At 36.3% G+C, this 16,422-nt stretch overlaps 1 protein-coding gene across 5 annotated transcripts in view; it reads left to right on the forward strand.

Moving 5' to 3' along the window:
• Window positions 1-16,422, forward strand: part of CNTN4 (contactin 4) — a 969,481-nt gene that overhangs the window by 641,003 nt on the left and 312,056 nt on the right. For all 5 annotated transcript variants that reach the window (XM_032289676.1, XM_032289672.1, XM_032289675.1 and 2 more), the window contains one exon: window positions 2,564-2,739. In XM_032289676.1, the coding sequence (XP_032145567.1) occupies window positions 2,564-2,739 (176 nt within the window). The remainder of the gene's footprint in view (window positions 1-2,563; window positions 2,740-16,422) is intronic.

A 16,422-nucleotide genomic window follows, 5' to 3' on the forward strand; every position in this document is an offset into this window, starting at 1 on the left:
AAAAAAAATATCTGGGCAGACAGTCAGTTCTAAAGATTCATGTGCGTATAGAGCTGCTGGAATATAACCTGGCTCTTCTGTTTTTATTGCTTATTTCTTTCTTGTCTGTGTCAGAGCACAGAGAATTACTGTAGAGATTAAAACATTGTCAGTTTCTAATCCCAATCTTCTTATACGCAAACACATAAAGTTACCTTATATTTCTATTTCATGTTCCTGGCCTTTCTTACCTCTCTTGCTTCTAAATTTTTACATTTCAAAGACATGAATAAACATATGTTGCTGTGTGGTAGTGTGCTGGAATGCTTCATAAATTGTGGATTCAAAGCTAAAATATCTAGCAAATAAGTAAAATATTTAGTCAATTAAATTCAACAGGCAGTTATGGAGCACAATGAGAATGTTAGATTTTAGATGGCTAAAGTGAGAATACAAAGGTGATTTAGGCAAATTAACTACAGCGAACTCGGAATTCCTATGTAAAGGAGCATGGAGAATTCTGTAGAAGATTGGGCAAAGCTTTTGGTTCATTTTTGTTGTTTTTGTTTTGAGGTGAGATCTCGCTCTGTTGTCCAAGCTGTAGTGCAGTTGCAGTGGTGTGGTCTTGGCTCACTGCAGCCTTAATCTCCCAGTCTCAAGTGATCCTCCCACCTCAGTTTCCCGGGTAGTTGGGACTACAAGCAGACATGCACCACCACACCAGGCTAAATTTTGTATTGTTTGTGAAGACAGGGTTCTGCCATGTTGCCCAAGCTAGTCTCAAACTCTTGGGCTCAAGAGACCTGTCTGCTTTAGTCTTCCAAAGTGCTGAGATTACAGGCATGTGCCACCACACTGAGTCATCTTTGGTTAATTTTGACTAGAAATACCAAGGAAGACTTCATTGGAAGAGGTGTCATTGAAAATTGGCTTTGAGGCCGGGCGCAGTAGCTCATGCCTGTAATCCCACCACTTTGGGAGGCCGAGGCAGGTGGGTCACGAGGTCAAGAGATCAAGACCATCCTGGCCAACATGGTGAAACCCCGTTTCTACTAAAAAATACAAAAATTAGCTGGGCGTGGTGGCGCACGCCTCTAGTCCAGCTACACGGGAGGTTGAGGCAGAAGAATTGCTTGAACCCGGGAGGCGGAAGTTGCAGTGAGCCGAGATCGCGCAACTGCACTCCAACCTGGCGACAGAGCGAGACTCCATCTCAAAAAAAAAAAAAAAGAAAAGAAAAGAAAAGAAAATTAGCTTTGAAGTGGGACAGAGGTCTTGACATAAAGAATGGATTACACTTCTATATATTTGCCTCTGTTGATGCCAGACTTCCAAAATCTTGAAATTTCAACTCACTACATTTTTTAAATTTAAATCCTTTTATATTATATACAGACAACCATAGTACCCAGAAAGTTGTAAAATGATACACAATGAATGTGCATGTGCACACACACAAATATTTAAATGGTAATTCTTACTATTTAAGGAAGATAAGATTAATGGCTCTCATTCTTTACTCCCATTATGGATTTGGATCAGTTTTCTTTGTGCTGCTGTATTTCATTAATTTTTAACATTCCGGTGTGAATGCTATTGTGATACTGTTAGTAATTCCCAAACTCCTACTATGGGAGTAAAAAAACTCTCCTATTATGGGAGTAAAAAAATAAGATAGTCACTGAGTTGTATTACTGCAAAAAATTCCTCAGTATTTAAATTACTTCTGAAAGGAGATTTGGTCAAGATAACCTGTCAGTCTTTGGAATTTCATTGGTTGTAAAATGAAACAAAAACAAAACATAGACCTTATTACCAAAACTTTGCTGTTAAAATGTGTGAGTCCCACTAAATGTAGTTTACTGGGCTAAGTACTCTAGTCACATACATAGGTGATCCACATAAATAAGCAGAAGGACAAAAAAACAAAAAACAAAAAACCCTCTCTGCCTCGATTATCTAATGGCCCAATCTGCAGTTTGCTGGGATGGTTGATTGGTGCTTGTGTACCAATGGTGAAGATCTTCAAAGTGATCCACACTTAGGGCAGGTTTGGTCCACACGGCAGCTCAAGATCATTAGAGTTCCTCTGCTTTGCAGTCAACCATTGCAGTCATATTAAGGACCAAATCGAAGCAACTCTGCTGCAATTTCATCAGATATTCAGCAATCTACCTGGAAATAGTATACGCTGTCATCTGTATAGACCTATTTAAAGAATGACTCCAAACTAGAAGGACTTTTATTGAGGAGCCCAATTTGAAGAAAGTTATACAAGGTGCTATGGAAATCTGTGCCCCCCCACCCCACCTAAAAAAAGTGAAGCGTTTGTAGCATTGTAAGTAGTGATAAAAACAGTTGTTAAAATTTTAATATCATTGTTTACTTTAAAAGACATGGTCTTTCCATAGGCACTTAAGATACTACTGTTGCTGGGTAGAGCATTTCTAACTTTTTAATCGTGCTTTTTTAAAAAAGTCACAAATGATTTTTTATGCTATTTATAGTTTTTATATATTTTAGACAATTCGGAAATATCGATTAATATGACAAGAGTTTATCTACTGGCGTTTTTATACTATAGGTGGAAGTTAAATGGAACAGATGTTGACATTGGTATGGATTTCCGCTACAGTGTTGTTGAAGGCAGCTTGTTGATCAATAACCCCAATAAAACCCAAGATGCTGGAACGTACCAGTGCACAGCAACAAACTCGTTTGGAACAATTGTTAGCAGGGAAGCAAAGCTTCAGTTTGCTTGTAAGTAGCAATTATATAATGCTGCATATGTTACTTTGGGTTTGTGTACTATTATACCAAAAAGCTTTTATAGCAGTTTCATTTTAGAAACTAGATTTAAATTTGTTAGATGATCTTTACTCTTTTTCACATTTTAGAAATAATTTTATTTGTAGGATAAACTGTAAACCTAAGTGAGAATAGGTATTCTTCTACTTTCATAAGGATTGAGATACTTTGATTATATGGCAATTTGACTATATGATGCTTGTTTTATGTACAAATAAATTCACACACTGAGACTGACACATGTATAAATTTATGTAAACAACAGATTTACACACACACACATTTTAAATAGCAATTGAACTGCCAGTAATTTAGTAGTCAATAAGAGAAGTACTTTAACCATAAAGGTCAGAGTTGGAAAAAAAAAAAAAAAAAAAAAAAAAAAACCTCAATTAATCCTATAATTCTCTAACTGTTTCTTATTTCACAGAGTAGAAAAATTATAAACCAACTGCAATAATGGCAAAAAATGGGGACAAATTGTTACCCACCTTTGCTATTTCTGGTTCAGAATATTTAAAAAATAAACATCTCTTAAGACTACCATTTAACAAAAGTCCATGAATATATGAAAGTGAAACTTAGAAACCACAATTTGAAAATAAAATCCATAGAAAAGAGCAGTTAGCATACATTTGAGTATAGTCACCTTTGAGGGTTGATGTTCAGCTACATTTTTAAGGGTTTATGTATTTGCATGTGATTATATATTTCCTTGTATGAAATCTCAACTCATATAGCAGTGCATTTTGGCATTAGTCAAAGGTTTCATAATTATGAAGTCTGCTGGCAGTAACACTGTAGAATATTCTCATTAGCAAAATCCTCTCCAGGAACTCAATATCAAATATATCCAATATCCAATCCTTAATTTATTATTGCCATTTGGTGGCATTTTTATTATTTGAGAAATGAATTTTGTAAGTATTATGTATGTGCAGGATTCCAGGATTATTTTGTTTGTGAATGTCTCTTGAGATAGTCTTTTAAATATTCTTAGGTGTGCAGAATAATAAGAGAATAATATATGTGAGTGAATGTAAATCAAAGCATTTATTTCTTTTGGTTTAATTCAAGTCTTATATCTATATTTTTTAGTAATAACAAATCTTGCTGGATTAACTTTTGGAAATAACCATAGAATCATGTACTCTCAGAGTAAGGGAAAATCTCAGTGTTTAATAAATCTTGTAATTCTTTGAATTTTGGATGTCATAGTGTAGAAAATTTTCAACACATTAGCACCAAAAAAAAAAAAATGGAGATGGAAATACTATACCCAAACTTTTATTCCTAGCTTATATTTAAAAAAAACAAATTATCAGCTCTTAAGATTATCCTTTTGTAAAAGACCTGGCATTTTGCTACCAAAATATCAGAAAGATAGAATATCATATTCCAGGACAGTCATTTAAGTAGAAAAGTTTAGCCAAAAAAAAAGCTCTACCACTCAGTTTGTGGTGGGTTGACCTGTGGACCCACCAGGAAGTGGAATCCACTTTGCATATGTATCGTGTATGATGTAGGCATTCCTGCCACCCTCAAAATCCTTGGCTGATCCTCATAGGGTTTGAAACATGCTAGTGACAGAAAGTTCCCCAATTCATCACAAAGCACCTTGACCCACAGTAGACTACTCCAGTTGTTCAAAAATACAAAAACAAACTTGACATCTCTTTCTTAAAATTGAGCCAAACATCTAAATTTCTCTCACATACACTCCCAATTCTTACTGTAAGATACTGATTACCTTCAAATATGTAAAGATATCATCATGTCCCTTGTCCTGTAATTATTTTCTTCCCCATTTACTTAATCCACAGTCATCTTCTTGACAACACACTCAGTTATGTTAACTCATCTATTAAATTTTAGCCTATGGAAATGCACAGAATTCCACATATGTGTCTTAATTTTTGCAGGGAACACTGGAAACAGTAGTATCTCATGATGTGAACATTTTTCAGTTAATGCAGCTGACAATAATATTTATTTAATCTTCGTTTTTAAGTATAAGACCCAGATTGCAACTTTCTTTTAAACATATAGTCATGTAAAATCTGAGAAAGGATTTCTTATAAATATCTGTTCATCCAGAGCCACCCAACCATATTGTTTTATTAACCTAAATTCAGAATATTATGTTTATCCCTAATAAATTCATATTCTGAGTAGTGACCCTTTGTTCCATCATATTTGACATTGTTTTAAGTCTTTTTTTCAATCTGACATATTGATTGTTCTCCTAGTTTAGTGTCAGCAGAAAATTTGATAAGTGTGTTTCCATTCAAATAATTGATACAACATGTTGACCAGGACAGGGCAGCGTGTCACTAGAGAACTTCCACTAAAATGAGTTTAAACCTTTAATTTAATATTATTTGGATACTCTTGTTCAACCAGCTACAATTTAGCCTAATGTACTATAACTGAACTCCAATTTCACCCACGTGTTTTTAAAGTAGTGAGAACTTTGCTAATGCCTTGCTAAAATCAGGATGTATTGTTTCTACAACATCCACTCCTACCTGGTCTCTCTGCATCTTCTCGAGCCTTTCCTTAACCATTCATCATAAAACTGCCAGAGTAATCTTTTAAAAAATGTAAATTAGATCATTCTGCTTTCCTGCTTTATGCCTTCTACTGCACTTAGAATAAATCTCAAATTCATTACCATGGTCTCATTTTAATTTCTCAAAAATGACAAACTATTTTTTGCAGCAGGATCTTGATACTTTTGTTCCCTCTGCCTGATAAGCTTTTCTCATGATCTTTCATGCAGCTGACTTCTTATGATCCTCAGTTCTTAATTTAGGTATGACCTCCTAAGAGAACGTTTCCATATCGCCCTGTCTAACATAACGAGCAATTTCCATCATTTCTCCTCTCTGCTGACCTTCCCTCAGCCCTCTGCTTTTTACATAACAGTATACCAGAATTTTTTTTTGAGACAGTCTTGTCCTGTCACCCAGGGTGGAGTGCAGTGGCACAATCTCAGCTTACTGCAGCCTCTGCCTCCCGTGTTCAAGCTATTCTGCCTCAGCCTCCAAAGTAACTGGGATTATAGGCACACAACACCATGCCCAGCTAATTTTTTTGTATTTTTCATAGAGTCGGATTTCACCATGTTGGCCAGACTGGTTTCAAACTCCTGACTTCATGTGATCCACCCACCTCAGCCTCCCAACGTGGTGGGATTACAGGTGTGAGCCACTGTGCCTGGCTCACTTTATTGAATTTAATACAAACTAGAAAGATTGTATATTTACTTTTTTCTCATTTATTATTTTACTCCTATAACAGAATGTATATTTTAAGAGAACTAAGACTATCTTGTCCATCCTAATACTTCCTAGCCATTTATATGTTTGAATAAAGGAATTCCTGTATTACATACTCATTCAGTAACACAACAAAGAAAATATATGTATAAAGTTAATTTCAGGATTTTTTTTTTTTGATGGTGTCTTGCACTGTTGCCCCAGCTGGAGAGCAGTGGCACGATCTCAGCTCACTGCAACTTCCACCTGCCAGGTTCAAGCGGTTCTCCTGTCTCAGCCTTCTAAGTAGCTGAGATAACAGGCGCCCACCAACATGCCCAGCTAATTTTTCCTGTTTTTAGTAGAGTCAGGGTTTCACTCTGCTGGCCAGGCTGGTCTCGAACTCCTGACCTTGTGATCCACCCACCTCATCTTTCCAAGTGCTTACAGGCGTGAGCCATAGCGCCCAGCCAAAGATGTGTATTTTTATACACCCAAACCCACCCTTTCTATTTTAGTCATTTTCTGGAGTTTAGCTTTTTGATAATCAATTCATAGTTTCTAGATGTTTTTCCCTATCTTTTTTAAATTAAAAGAAAATCAGAAGACATTGCCTGTGTTAAAAATCATTTTCATTTGGTTAGGATAAAATTTTTTCTTCAGTGAATTAATGAAAGTGAGGCAAGACAGTGACATCTTTTGAATGTTACTAGTTTCTGTGACTCCACATATTGTCATAATCATTGAAGGAAAAAAAATGTTGCTTTTTGGCCACACTTACTGTACTACACCATGCAAGTGAGAATATTTCTTCCTTTTTGATCATACAATTTTGTGGCTGAAAAAGACATTAAAAGTCTTCTGGTCTGTATCTTTTTAAAAATGAAATTGAAGATTAGAGTAACTGAATTACTCATTTTTAATACACAGTTAATAAGTTAGAGAGCCAAGGAAAGGCAGTCTTAAGCTCTAAGTTTCATGCATGCTGGCTCTATTCTGCTTTAGATTCACCCTAATTTATAAGAAAAACAACCCTTCACATTTGTTTACCATGTCACAGTTTTCAAATCTCATTTATATACTTTCTATAATTTTATTCAGAAGATGGTCTTCTAAGGTAGACATTATTTCCATTGATTATTAAAAATGTTTTCATGCTGCTTTTGTACACAGAATTTGGTCATGTCTTGTATTAGCATTTAGCATTTTTAAGTTGAATTAACTCACATAAGCAAAATTTATAGCTAACTAGGGACGAGACTACTAAGAACTTACTCTTCCTCCCACTTTCTTCAGTCAATATATTGAGAATAGAAATCCTTCTTTGCTTAAATAAGGATAGCATAATTTAAGTCCCTCTTGATGAGATATGGACATTTTCATAAGCATACCTTATTGTAATATAATTGGGAACCCATTTTGTCTTTCAGTCGCTCTCCAGTATTAAGCCACCAGCAATCACTTTTCTCACTGTCACTTAGCCTACTACCATACCCCTTCTACCTTTTAGTCCTTCGATTTCAGCTAGGGCTATAAAATTTGGTTGACTAGATCCTTTGTACCTGGCACTTAATAAACTCGAAATAATGGTTGCTGAATGAATAGGAATTAGATGCCATGTGCGGAGCATAAGGAATGAGTTGAACCACTGAGTCAAGCACATTCTGACGGTCCTTTGGAGTGAACTGGAAGTGAGTGCCAGCATTCTCACCTTGAGGTTGATATAGAAGACAGTTGACATATTAATTCTTATAAGTGTTTGTATTGGTGTGGGAGGCCTTGGCCCACATTAAAAAGATGCTCATATGTGGAATGAATCAAACAAGCCATCACAGTTCGCTTGTATCCTGGAAAGTCAGCCTGAGACTGTGCACAGCTTCATGAAGTGCTTCCAAGGAAAGCTTATTTGAGCATAAGCATGCCTCCCTAACCTTCATTCCCTCTACACTCCCTTTTGTCCAGGAGGAAAAACAAGTTGAATATTTTAAAAAATTCTTCTATAGATAAATAAATCAGAAGATAAGGCCGAAAGTGGAGGGGATTTGAGTTCGTTATTTACACAGCTTAATGAAGGGGGTGTTTCCAGATGTTGTGTCTATACAGAATGAAGTCCTACAGCGCCATCACCCTAGCTGTCCACTTCTGCAGCCCAGCATTGCAATCTAAATCTGCCTGAAGATCTTTGTGCACAGTCTGCAGCTGAGCAATTTAAACATGGATTTTTTTTTTTATTTCAGTACACATCCCTACACTCATGAACAATAAAAATTCCCCCCTCTTTTTTTTAACTTAGAAATGTGGGCTTGTGAAGATGAGACGTTATATTGACTAAGTTTAGATGGAATGAAGTGTCATTAATTGTTCCATTTCATTCTGTGTGTCCTATGTCTCTAGAACTGCAGATTCCCAACACCACTACACTTCCCTTTTAGGGTTGTTAGGAAGATTACATTGTAAAGCATATGTAAAATCCCAGAATCATTTCCAGCATAGGAAAGTTATTCAATAACTGCTTCTGTGTTTTCTTGTCTCTTCTCTCTTCCATTTCCCTTTCTGTCCCCCCATGTCTTGTCTTTTTAAAATAACTGTCACTTACAGAAATTTAATTGACTCATAGTAACTGCATGTTTATGGATTACAGTGTGATACTTCAATACCTGCATGGAATGTATAAATGATCAAATCCGAGTAACTGGCATACTCATCACCTCATACAACTACGCTGTCATTTCTTAATGTTGGGAACATTCAAAATTCTCTCTTCTGAAAGCTAGAGTAAATTGTTTTTGTGTGTGTTTTTGTCATTGTTTGTTTTTTGAGGCGATGTCTTCCTCTGTCACACAGGCTGGAGTACAGTGATGTGATCTCAGCTCACTGCAACCTCCAACTCCTGAGTTCAAGCAATTTTCCTGCCCCAGCCTCTTGAGTGGCCGGGAATACAGGCACCCACTACTACCCCTGACTCATGTTTCTATTTTTAGCAGAGTTGGGGTTTCACCATGTTCGACAAGCTATTCTCGAACTCCTAACCTCAGGTCATCAACCCATCTTGGCCTTCCGAAGTGCTGGGATTAAGTCATGAGCCACCATGCCTAACCGAGTAAATAGTTTTTAATTGTAGTCACCTTATAGTACTAGAGAGCACAAGAACTTATTCCTCCTACCTATCTATAGTTTTTTATCTGTTAACCAATCTCTTCTTATCCTTCTTCCTCCTTTCCCCACCTCTAGTTACCTCTCTTCTACTTTCTACTCTGATTCTGTCTTACTAAGACCAACTTATTTAACTTCCACATACAATTGAGAATATGTGGCATTTATCTTTCTGTGCTTGGCTTATTTAGTTAAGCATAATGTAATGTCCTCCAGGTTCATCCATGTTGTCATAAATGACAAGATTGCATTCTTTTTATGGCTGAATAATATTCCATTATGTATACGTATCTCATTTTCTTTATTCATTCATCCACTGATGGGCACTTAGGTTGATTCCATATTTTGGCTATTGTCAGTAGTGCTATAATAAATATGAAAGTGCCAATGTATCTTTGACATATTGATTTCCTTTCTTTTGAATATTTACCCAGTAATGGAATTGCTGGATCATATGAATAACTACCATTTTATACCTAAATATAGATAAGAGCACAAGCCTTAGAGTCAAACTCCTTGGATTGAAATCCTGCTTCTGTAATTTTGTGACCTTGAATGAACAAGGTACTTCTTTTTGCTTCAAGTCGTTTACCTCCTTTGTTGTGAGGATCAAATCAATTAATAATTGTAAAACTTGTAGATCATTGTGTAGCACATAGTCAGGGCTTAATAAATGGGATAATGTTATTACTCTATGTTGGATATTATGCTAAGTACTTTGGAAGCATTATTCCATTTAGTTCTTAACACAACCCAAAGAAGTATATATATTATTTTATAGATGAAGAACATGAAAATTAATGAAGTGAAATAACTTTCACCAAGGATACAGCAGTGGGAGAAGGGACCAGCATAGGAACCTGGTCACCTGAGTCTTGAGCAGATGCCTATTATGTAGCATTTTACATGTATGGCTTCACTTATGCTGTGAAAAGATACACTTTACCAATGGAGTTTATGTTCAAACCATAGATTTGGGTGGTTGGTTAAATGTTTCCTTTATACACAAACTTGAATTTTTTATTACATTTACAATTTTTGATATAGTAAGTACATCTGTCATAAATTTGCTTTTGTTTTTAATTTTTTAGTTTTAGGTATTCTTGATACTATCATACTGTTGATTTGCTGTTAACATCTAAAAGCATAATTTTATATGCCATGATTATGCATACATTTGTGACTCTAATTTTAATATAATTTGTTTCGGGTTTAATAATGAGAATAATTAATAACAATATTTCTGCTCTAAAAGTTACGATGCAGATTTCCAATTTATTGCAAGTAGGCTGTAAAGCATTTTGAATATTGATATTTTATGGTAAATAACTGTGGTTGGTAAGCTGTTTATCCCCAAGCAGTAAATGACATATTTTTATAAGTTTCTTACTCCCACATCATTTCTCCCCTACCTGTGAAAAAGATGCACTTTAAATGTAGATTATTATGAAGAGCTTCCCAGAGAATAATCTTAAAATCTAATGACTCCAGATTTTAGCCTGTCAAACTGCTTACTTTATAAACATTGTTTGGGGCCTTCTTCCTGGAATTTTCACTTTCTTATAACAGTTCAGATCTGCAAAGCAAAAGACTTAAGCTACTCACCATCTCATGTTGTAGATGACTGTAAGTCATATATAAATATTTCCCTATTGCTAATGGTAAAATTAAGTCTTTTAACAAAATCTGGTTACCTGCCTGCTGTAGGGAGACTGGCATTGGCTTGGTCATGGGCAAGATGGTATTATTCTGGAGGAAGCGATGGGTAATATCTATGCTTATCTCTGTGAATACCTCACTTAACATGGGAAAAGTAACTAGACTAATAATCTCTACCCTCTGAGCATGTGTTAAGGGGAAGGGAATAGAAGATGAAAAGTATTAAAAAAAAAAAAAAAAGGAAAAATGGAGTTGTTACATAAAAGGAGCCCTTAGGTACAAAAGCCACTGCATTTTGGCCTCTCTGTGGCTTCAAGCAAGTTATCTATGAATAAAGTAACTCTTCCGCTATTGCGGAATGAAGTGAAAAAAAGAAAAAAAAGAACATTTTTTAAAAAGAAACTAAAGCAACACAATAAATCACTCCATTCTGAGGTTAATTTAAGGTAGCCTTATCAGTTAAGTGGCAAACATTTTTTATGGTGAAAATATCAATTGAATAAACAGCAACTGATTAGATAGTCTCATTGAAAAAGATCTTCCTTATGACTACCACAGTAAGCCTTAATCTGAGCTCTCTTTAACTGGGGTACACTCTGACAATTGTAATGATGGTGGCAGTCGTGGTAGTCGCAGTGGTAGTGGTGGTGATAGAAAACTGTATTAAACTGAGAATTTATATTGTATTCACGCTAGGAATTTTGGCAATCTGGTTTTTGAGCCCTGATCATTGCTTCTATCCACTGTAATGTTCAAATGTTCATTGCTTTTAATATTCAAACTAGCTGATCCTTTGTAGCCAATGAGTAAAATGTGCAGTCCGTCAGAACAATAGCTGGGAGTTTGATACATGGCTAAACTCATAACTGGCTTGACTGCTTTTTAATTAGGAAGGCTGCTTAAACAGGCAAACTTTTGTTTCTGAGCAATAAAATGTTGATGGATGACTGTTTAGATAAATAATTTGTGACTATTTAGATCAATTGAAATGTAATCAACTTTAGGAACATTTGGGTGCCAAAACTGAAAACATTTATCAATGGAAGGCTTTGATTTTCAATAAAAGGGTAAATATTTTTATTTAAACAGTTAGAAGAATTCAAACCCAAACTTGCTTAGCTTGTGAAATAATGCCTTAGTAGATAGTTTCTGCCACTGAGCATAGTATTAGACAGAAAGACATTAATGGCAATAATTGGTGTCTATTGAAAATTTCATAAGGCACAACTTAGGAATTATTAAAGTACAGATGCTAGTGAATTGTAGCTGTTATTAATAGTTTATTATGTATACCTCCTTTTGGTCATCCCAGAGCCCAGTTTGGGGACTGATGAAAAGCAGTTTGTGACCTAAGATAATGAAGTATAGAGATTGTTTTAAATTCAGGAAGATTCTGAGAGAATGATATGTACATATGAAAATTGGCAATTGAAACCTGATGCGGGTGAAAGAAAGATTCATCACTTTTGAAAAACATCAAGGCTAAAAGAGAACAACTAATATTTTATGCTGCAATAAAAAAAAAAAACCCAAGGTACTAAAATATCCCTCCTTTTTCTTTCATTGTTATGAATAATTCAGTTAACAAATATTAAAGTAATTCTGATTTTTTTAGTTTAATTTTCAGGCACTGAAGTTTTGGTCAACAATCAGATGTTGCAATTCAGGGGAAAACAGGGAGCACTTTCTGAATGGGTGAAAATGTCAAAATCTCTCTAATTATATCAATGCCCTTTTTTTCTTCCAAGATTTTCAAGAATTTTCATTTGAGAGGTTAGTGTGCTGTAGAACATACATTTTCACTTATGGTTGAGTCAGAATCTAATTGACTGAATATAGTGATTTCAATGGTTCCTGCTACAGACTGAATATTTATATCCCTCCTAAATTCCTATGTTGAAATCCTAATCCCAATGTGATCGTATTAGGAGGTGGGGCCTTTGGTGGTCCTTATGTCATAAGGGATCTGCCCTTGTAAATGGGATTAGTGCCCTTAGAAAAGAGATTTCTAAGAGCTCCCTTGCTCTTTTTGCCATGTGAGTATACAGTGAGAAGGTGGCAGTCAGTGAACCAGGAAGAGAGACCTCACTAGGCAACAAATCTGCTAGAACCTTGATTTTGGACTTCCTGGCCTCCAGAACTGTGAGACATACATTTCTTTTGTTTAAATTACCCAGTCTATTGTGTTATAGCAGCCCTAACAGACTAACTATAACCCTCAAAAGATGTGTCTACCTGGAAACTGTGAATGTGACGTTATTTGGAAAACGTGTCTTTCCAGACGTAATTAAGGATCTGTAGATGACATCTTCTAGGATCACCCAGGTGGACCCTAAATTCAATGACAAGTGTCCTCATAAGAGAGTGAGGAGAAGACACAGGTGAGAAGGAAATTATGTTACCATGAAGGCAGGGACTGGAGTGATTGAGCAGGGGGAGCCAATGATTGCTGGAAGCCAACAGAAGCTAGAAGAAGCAGGGAAAGATTCTCTCCTAAAGCCTTCAAAGGTGCCCAGCACTGCTGACACCTTGATTTCAGGTGTCTAATTTCCAGATCTGTGAGAGGATACATTTTTGTTTCAAGCCATTCAATCTGTGGTAATTTGTTTGCAGTGGTTCCAGGAAACAAACAGACAAACATATGCACAGTTCCTTCTCATGTCTTTCGTGACCACTTCGATCAAGAAATAATATCTTCCAGTGAGACTGGAATCAGGTGCTTTTGTAACTTAACTGTATTAGCGTGAAAAGAATTAAAGACATGGCCTCCATCAAATGTAGGATTATCAGTGCAAGTTTTGTCTCACACTAGGCATTTTCCCCTGGAGAGCATAACAGAGTTTTGAACTTTATAAAATATGATTTGACCAGATAATGAAAATGGGAACTGCAAAAAATTCAAAGGGTAACCTTTCCCTTTCCCTTTCCCGGGTATGTTTTTGCCTCTCACTTGGAACAGACCTCTGCAGGCCTTCTCTGAAATAGGCAGGATTGGCCCTTTCTCCATAGGGCAGTGATTTGAAGTGATTCAGAGTAGTTTGTTGGCCCTGAGTCCTGCTCTCTGGACTTCCTTTTTCTAGGCCATTTTCCCTGAATTCGACCTCTTTGTCTGGCACTCCAAAGCCCTAGAAACTGGCTATTATCACGTTTAGAGTGCCTGACCTACCTGTGACTGTAACCATTCCACTGTGGTCTCTCAAGCATTGTTATCGTTCATGTTATGACATTTCTAGTCTCAGAAAGCCCCTGTGCTAGTGAGGGCCAGCTTCCATCCTCTTCCCAGTCAGCACCTTTTCCGGAGTGGGCTGTAACATAAACAATGCATTTGCCTTCTAGCTGTCGTGTATTTTATGCATCACACCAACTAGTTTTTACTTCTCATCTATAATATATGTTTGCTTCAAAAAAAAAGTATGCCTTAGGGTTCAGAGGTTAAATCTCAAATTCAAAGGCATCTTGAAAAGATGTATGTGTTTCCCAAGAACTGAATTATTCTGTTACATATTTCACCTAAGATTAAATTCCAAACTAGCCACTAAACTCAGTGGACGGCACTGCTGGTCAGTAGTTTATCCATGAAATATGTATTTAGGGTACACACTAATATTCTTAGAGTATGAATTTGCTCCCAAATACTTACATTGTTATCTGTCATTAACATTTCAGATTTGTTCATTTTTTCATAGCGTCTCCTTTTTTCCCCCTCAAATCGAATGCAGTCCAGTGTGGTAGGTAATCTATTAGTGCTACCTCATAAAATTTAGATTAATTATATCTTAAAGACCCTTCTTTATATATCCTATAAGTAGTGCATATGTTGAGGTGAAGGGGTCAACAAATGGCTTTTCTTATTTCTAAGCTCAATGACTACTTTGTCCTGCTTTTTTCAAATGCTGTCATCTAGGGGGCATTTATTGATAGGTGCTCATTATTTGCAGAAAAAATGAAGCTGAATGAATCAATGAAGGAATATAAGAGAACAGAAATGCCTTGGCCTTTACCAGCCTATGAGGTTATATTTCTTCTGGAATATTATATTTCTTAGTTTAAGGAAGAGCTCTCCAATAAAGATGTATGTTCAAAATAGTATTTCTGATTCACTTAGAAAAAACACATTATGAAGGTGTTGGGTCTTACTTTCAATATCATACCCCCTTTTTTTTTTTTTTTTTGAGACAGAGTCTCCCTCTGTCACTCAGGCTGGAATGCAGTGTCCTGATTTTGGCTCACCTCAGCCTCCGCTTCCCAGGATCAAACTATCCTCCTACCTCAGCCTTCTGAGTAGCTGGGATTATAGGTGCATACCAACACACCCAGCTGATTTTTGTATTTTTAGTGGAGACGGAGTTTTACCATGTTGGAAAGGCTGGTCTTGAACTCCTGACCTCAGGTGATCGGCCAGTATCGGCCTCCCAAAGTGCTGGGATTACAGGTGTGAGCCACCATGTGCCCTGTGAATACTGTAATTTTTTTAGTAACATCTTTTTAAAGACACTATATCATTATAATTCATTCATTTAAAGTGTGCAATTCAGTTATTTTTAGTTTTTTCACAAAGTTGTACAACTATCATCACTGTCTAATTTCAGAACATTTTCCTCAGCCTAAAGACAAAACCTATACCCATTAGCAGTCACTTTCCATTGCTTCCAGACCTGATAACCACTAATCTTCTTTCTCTGTGGATTTCCTATTCTGGACATTTCATGTAAATGAAATCATAATGTATGTGGATTTTTATAACTTGTTTCTTTCAGTTAGCATAATGTTAGCAAGGTTCATATGTGTTGTAGCATGTATTAGTACTTCACTTCCTTTTTCTTTTCTTTTCTTTTTTTTTTTTTTTTTTTTTTTTTTTCTGAAGCGGAGTCTCGCTCTTGTTGCCCAGGCTGGAATGCAATGATGCAATCTCGGCTCACTGAACCTTGGCCTCCCGAGTTCAAGCAGTTCTTCTGCTTCAGCCTCCCAAGTAGCTGAGATTACAGGTGTCTGCCACCTGCGAATTTTTATATTTTTAGTAAAGACAGGGTTTTGCCATGTTGGTCAGGCTGGTCTCAAACTCCTGACCTCAGGTGATCTGCCCACCTCAGCCTCCCAATGTGCTGGGATTATAGGCATGAGCCACCGCACCTAGCCAGTACTTCATTTCTTTTTATGGCTGTATAATATGCAGTTATATGGATGCAACTCCATTATATTTACCCATTCATCAGTTGATAGATGCTTGCGTTACTTCTACTTTTTAGCTATTATGAATAATGCTGCTATGAACAGTCATATACAGGTTTTTATATGTACACATGTATTTTCATTTCTCTCGGTTATATTGCTAGGAGTGGAATTACTGTATGTTTAACATGTTGAGCAACTGTCAAATTATTTTCCAAATTGGCTGTATAATGTTACAGTCCCAACTATGTGAAAGGCTGGCAATTTCTCTGTATCCTCACGAGCACTTGTTATTGTTGGCTTTTTTCATTTCAGCCAACATACTAAGTGTGATGTAGTATCTCACTGCAATTTAGATTTGCATTTCCCTCATGGCTAATGATGTTGAACATAT

This window comes from Sapajus apella, unplaced genomic scaffold, assembly GCF_009761245.1.
Source record: "Sapajus apella isolate SASKATOON/1434 unplaced genomic scaffold, GSC_monkey_1.0 scaffold23, whole genome shotgun sequence".
In the NCBI taxonomy this organism is placed as follows: domain Eukaryota; kingdom Metazoa; phylum Chordata; class Mammalia; order Primates; family Cebidae; genus Sapajus; species Sapajus apella.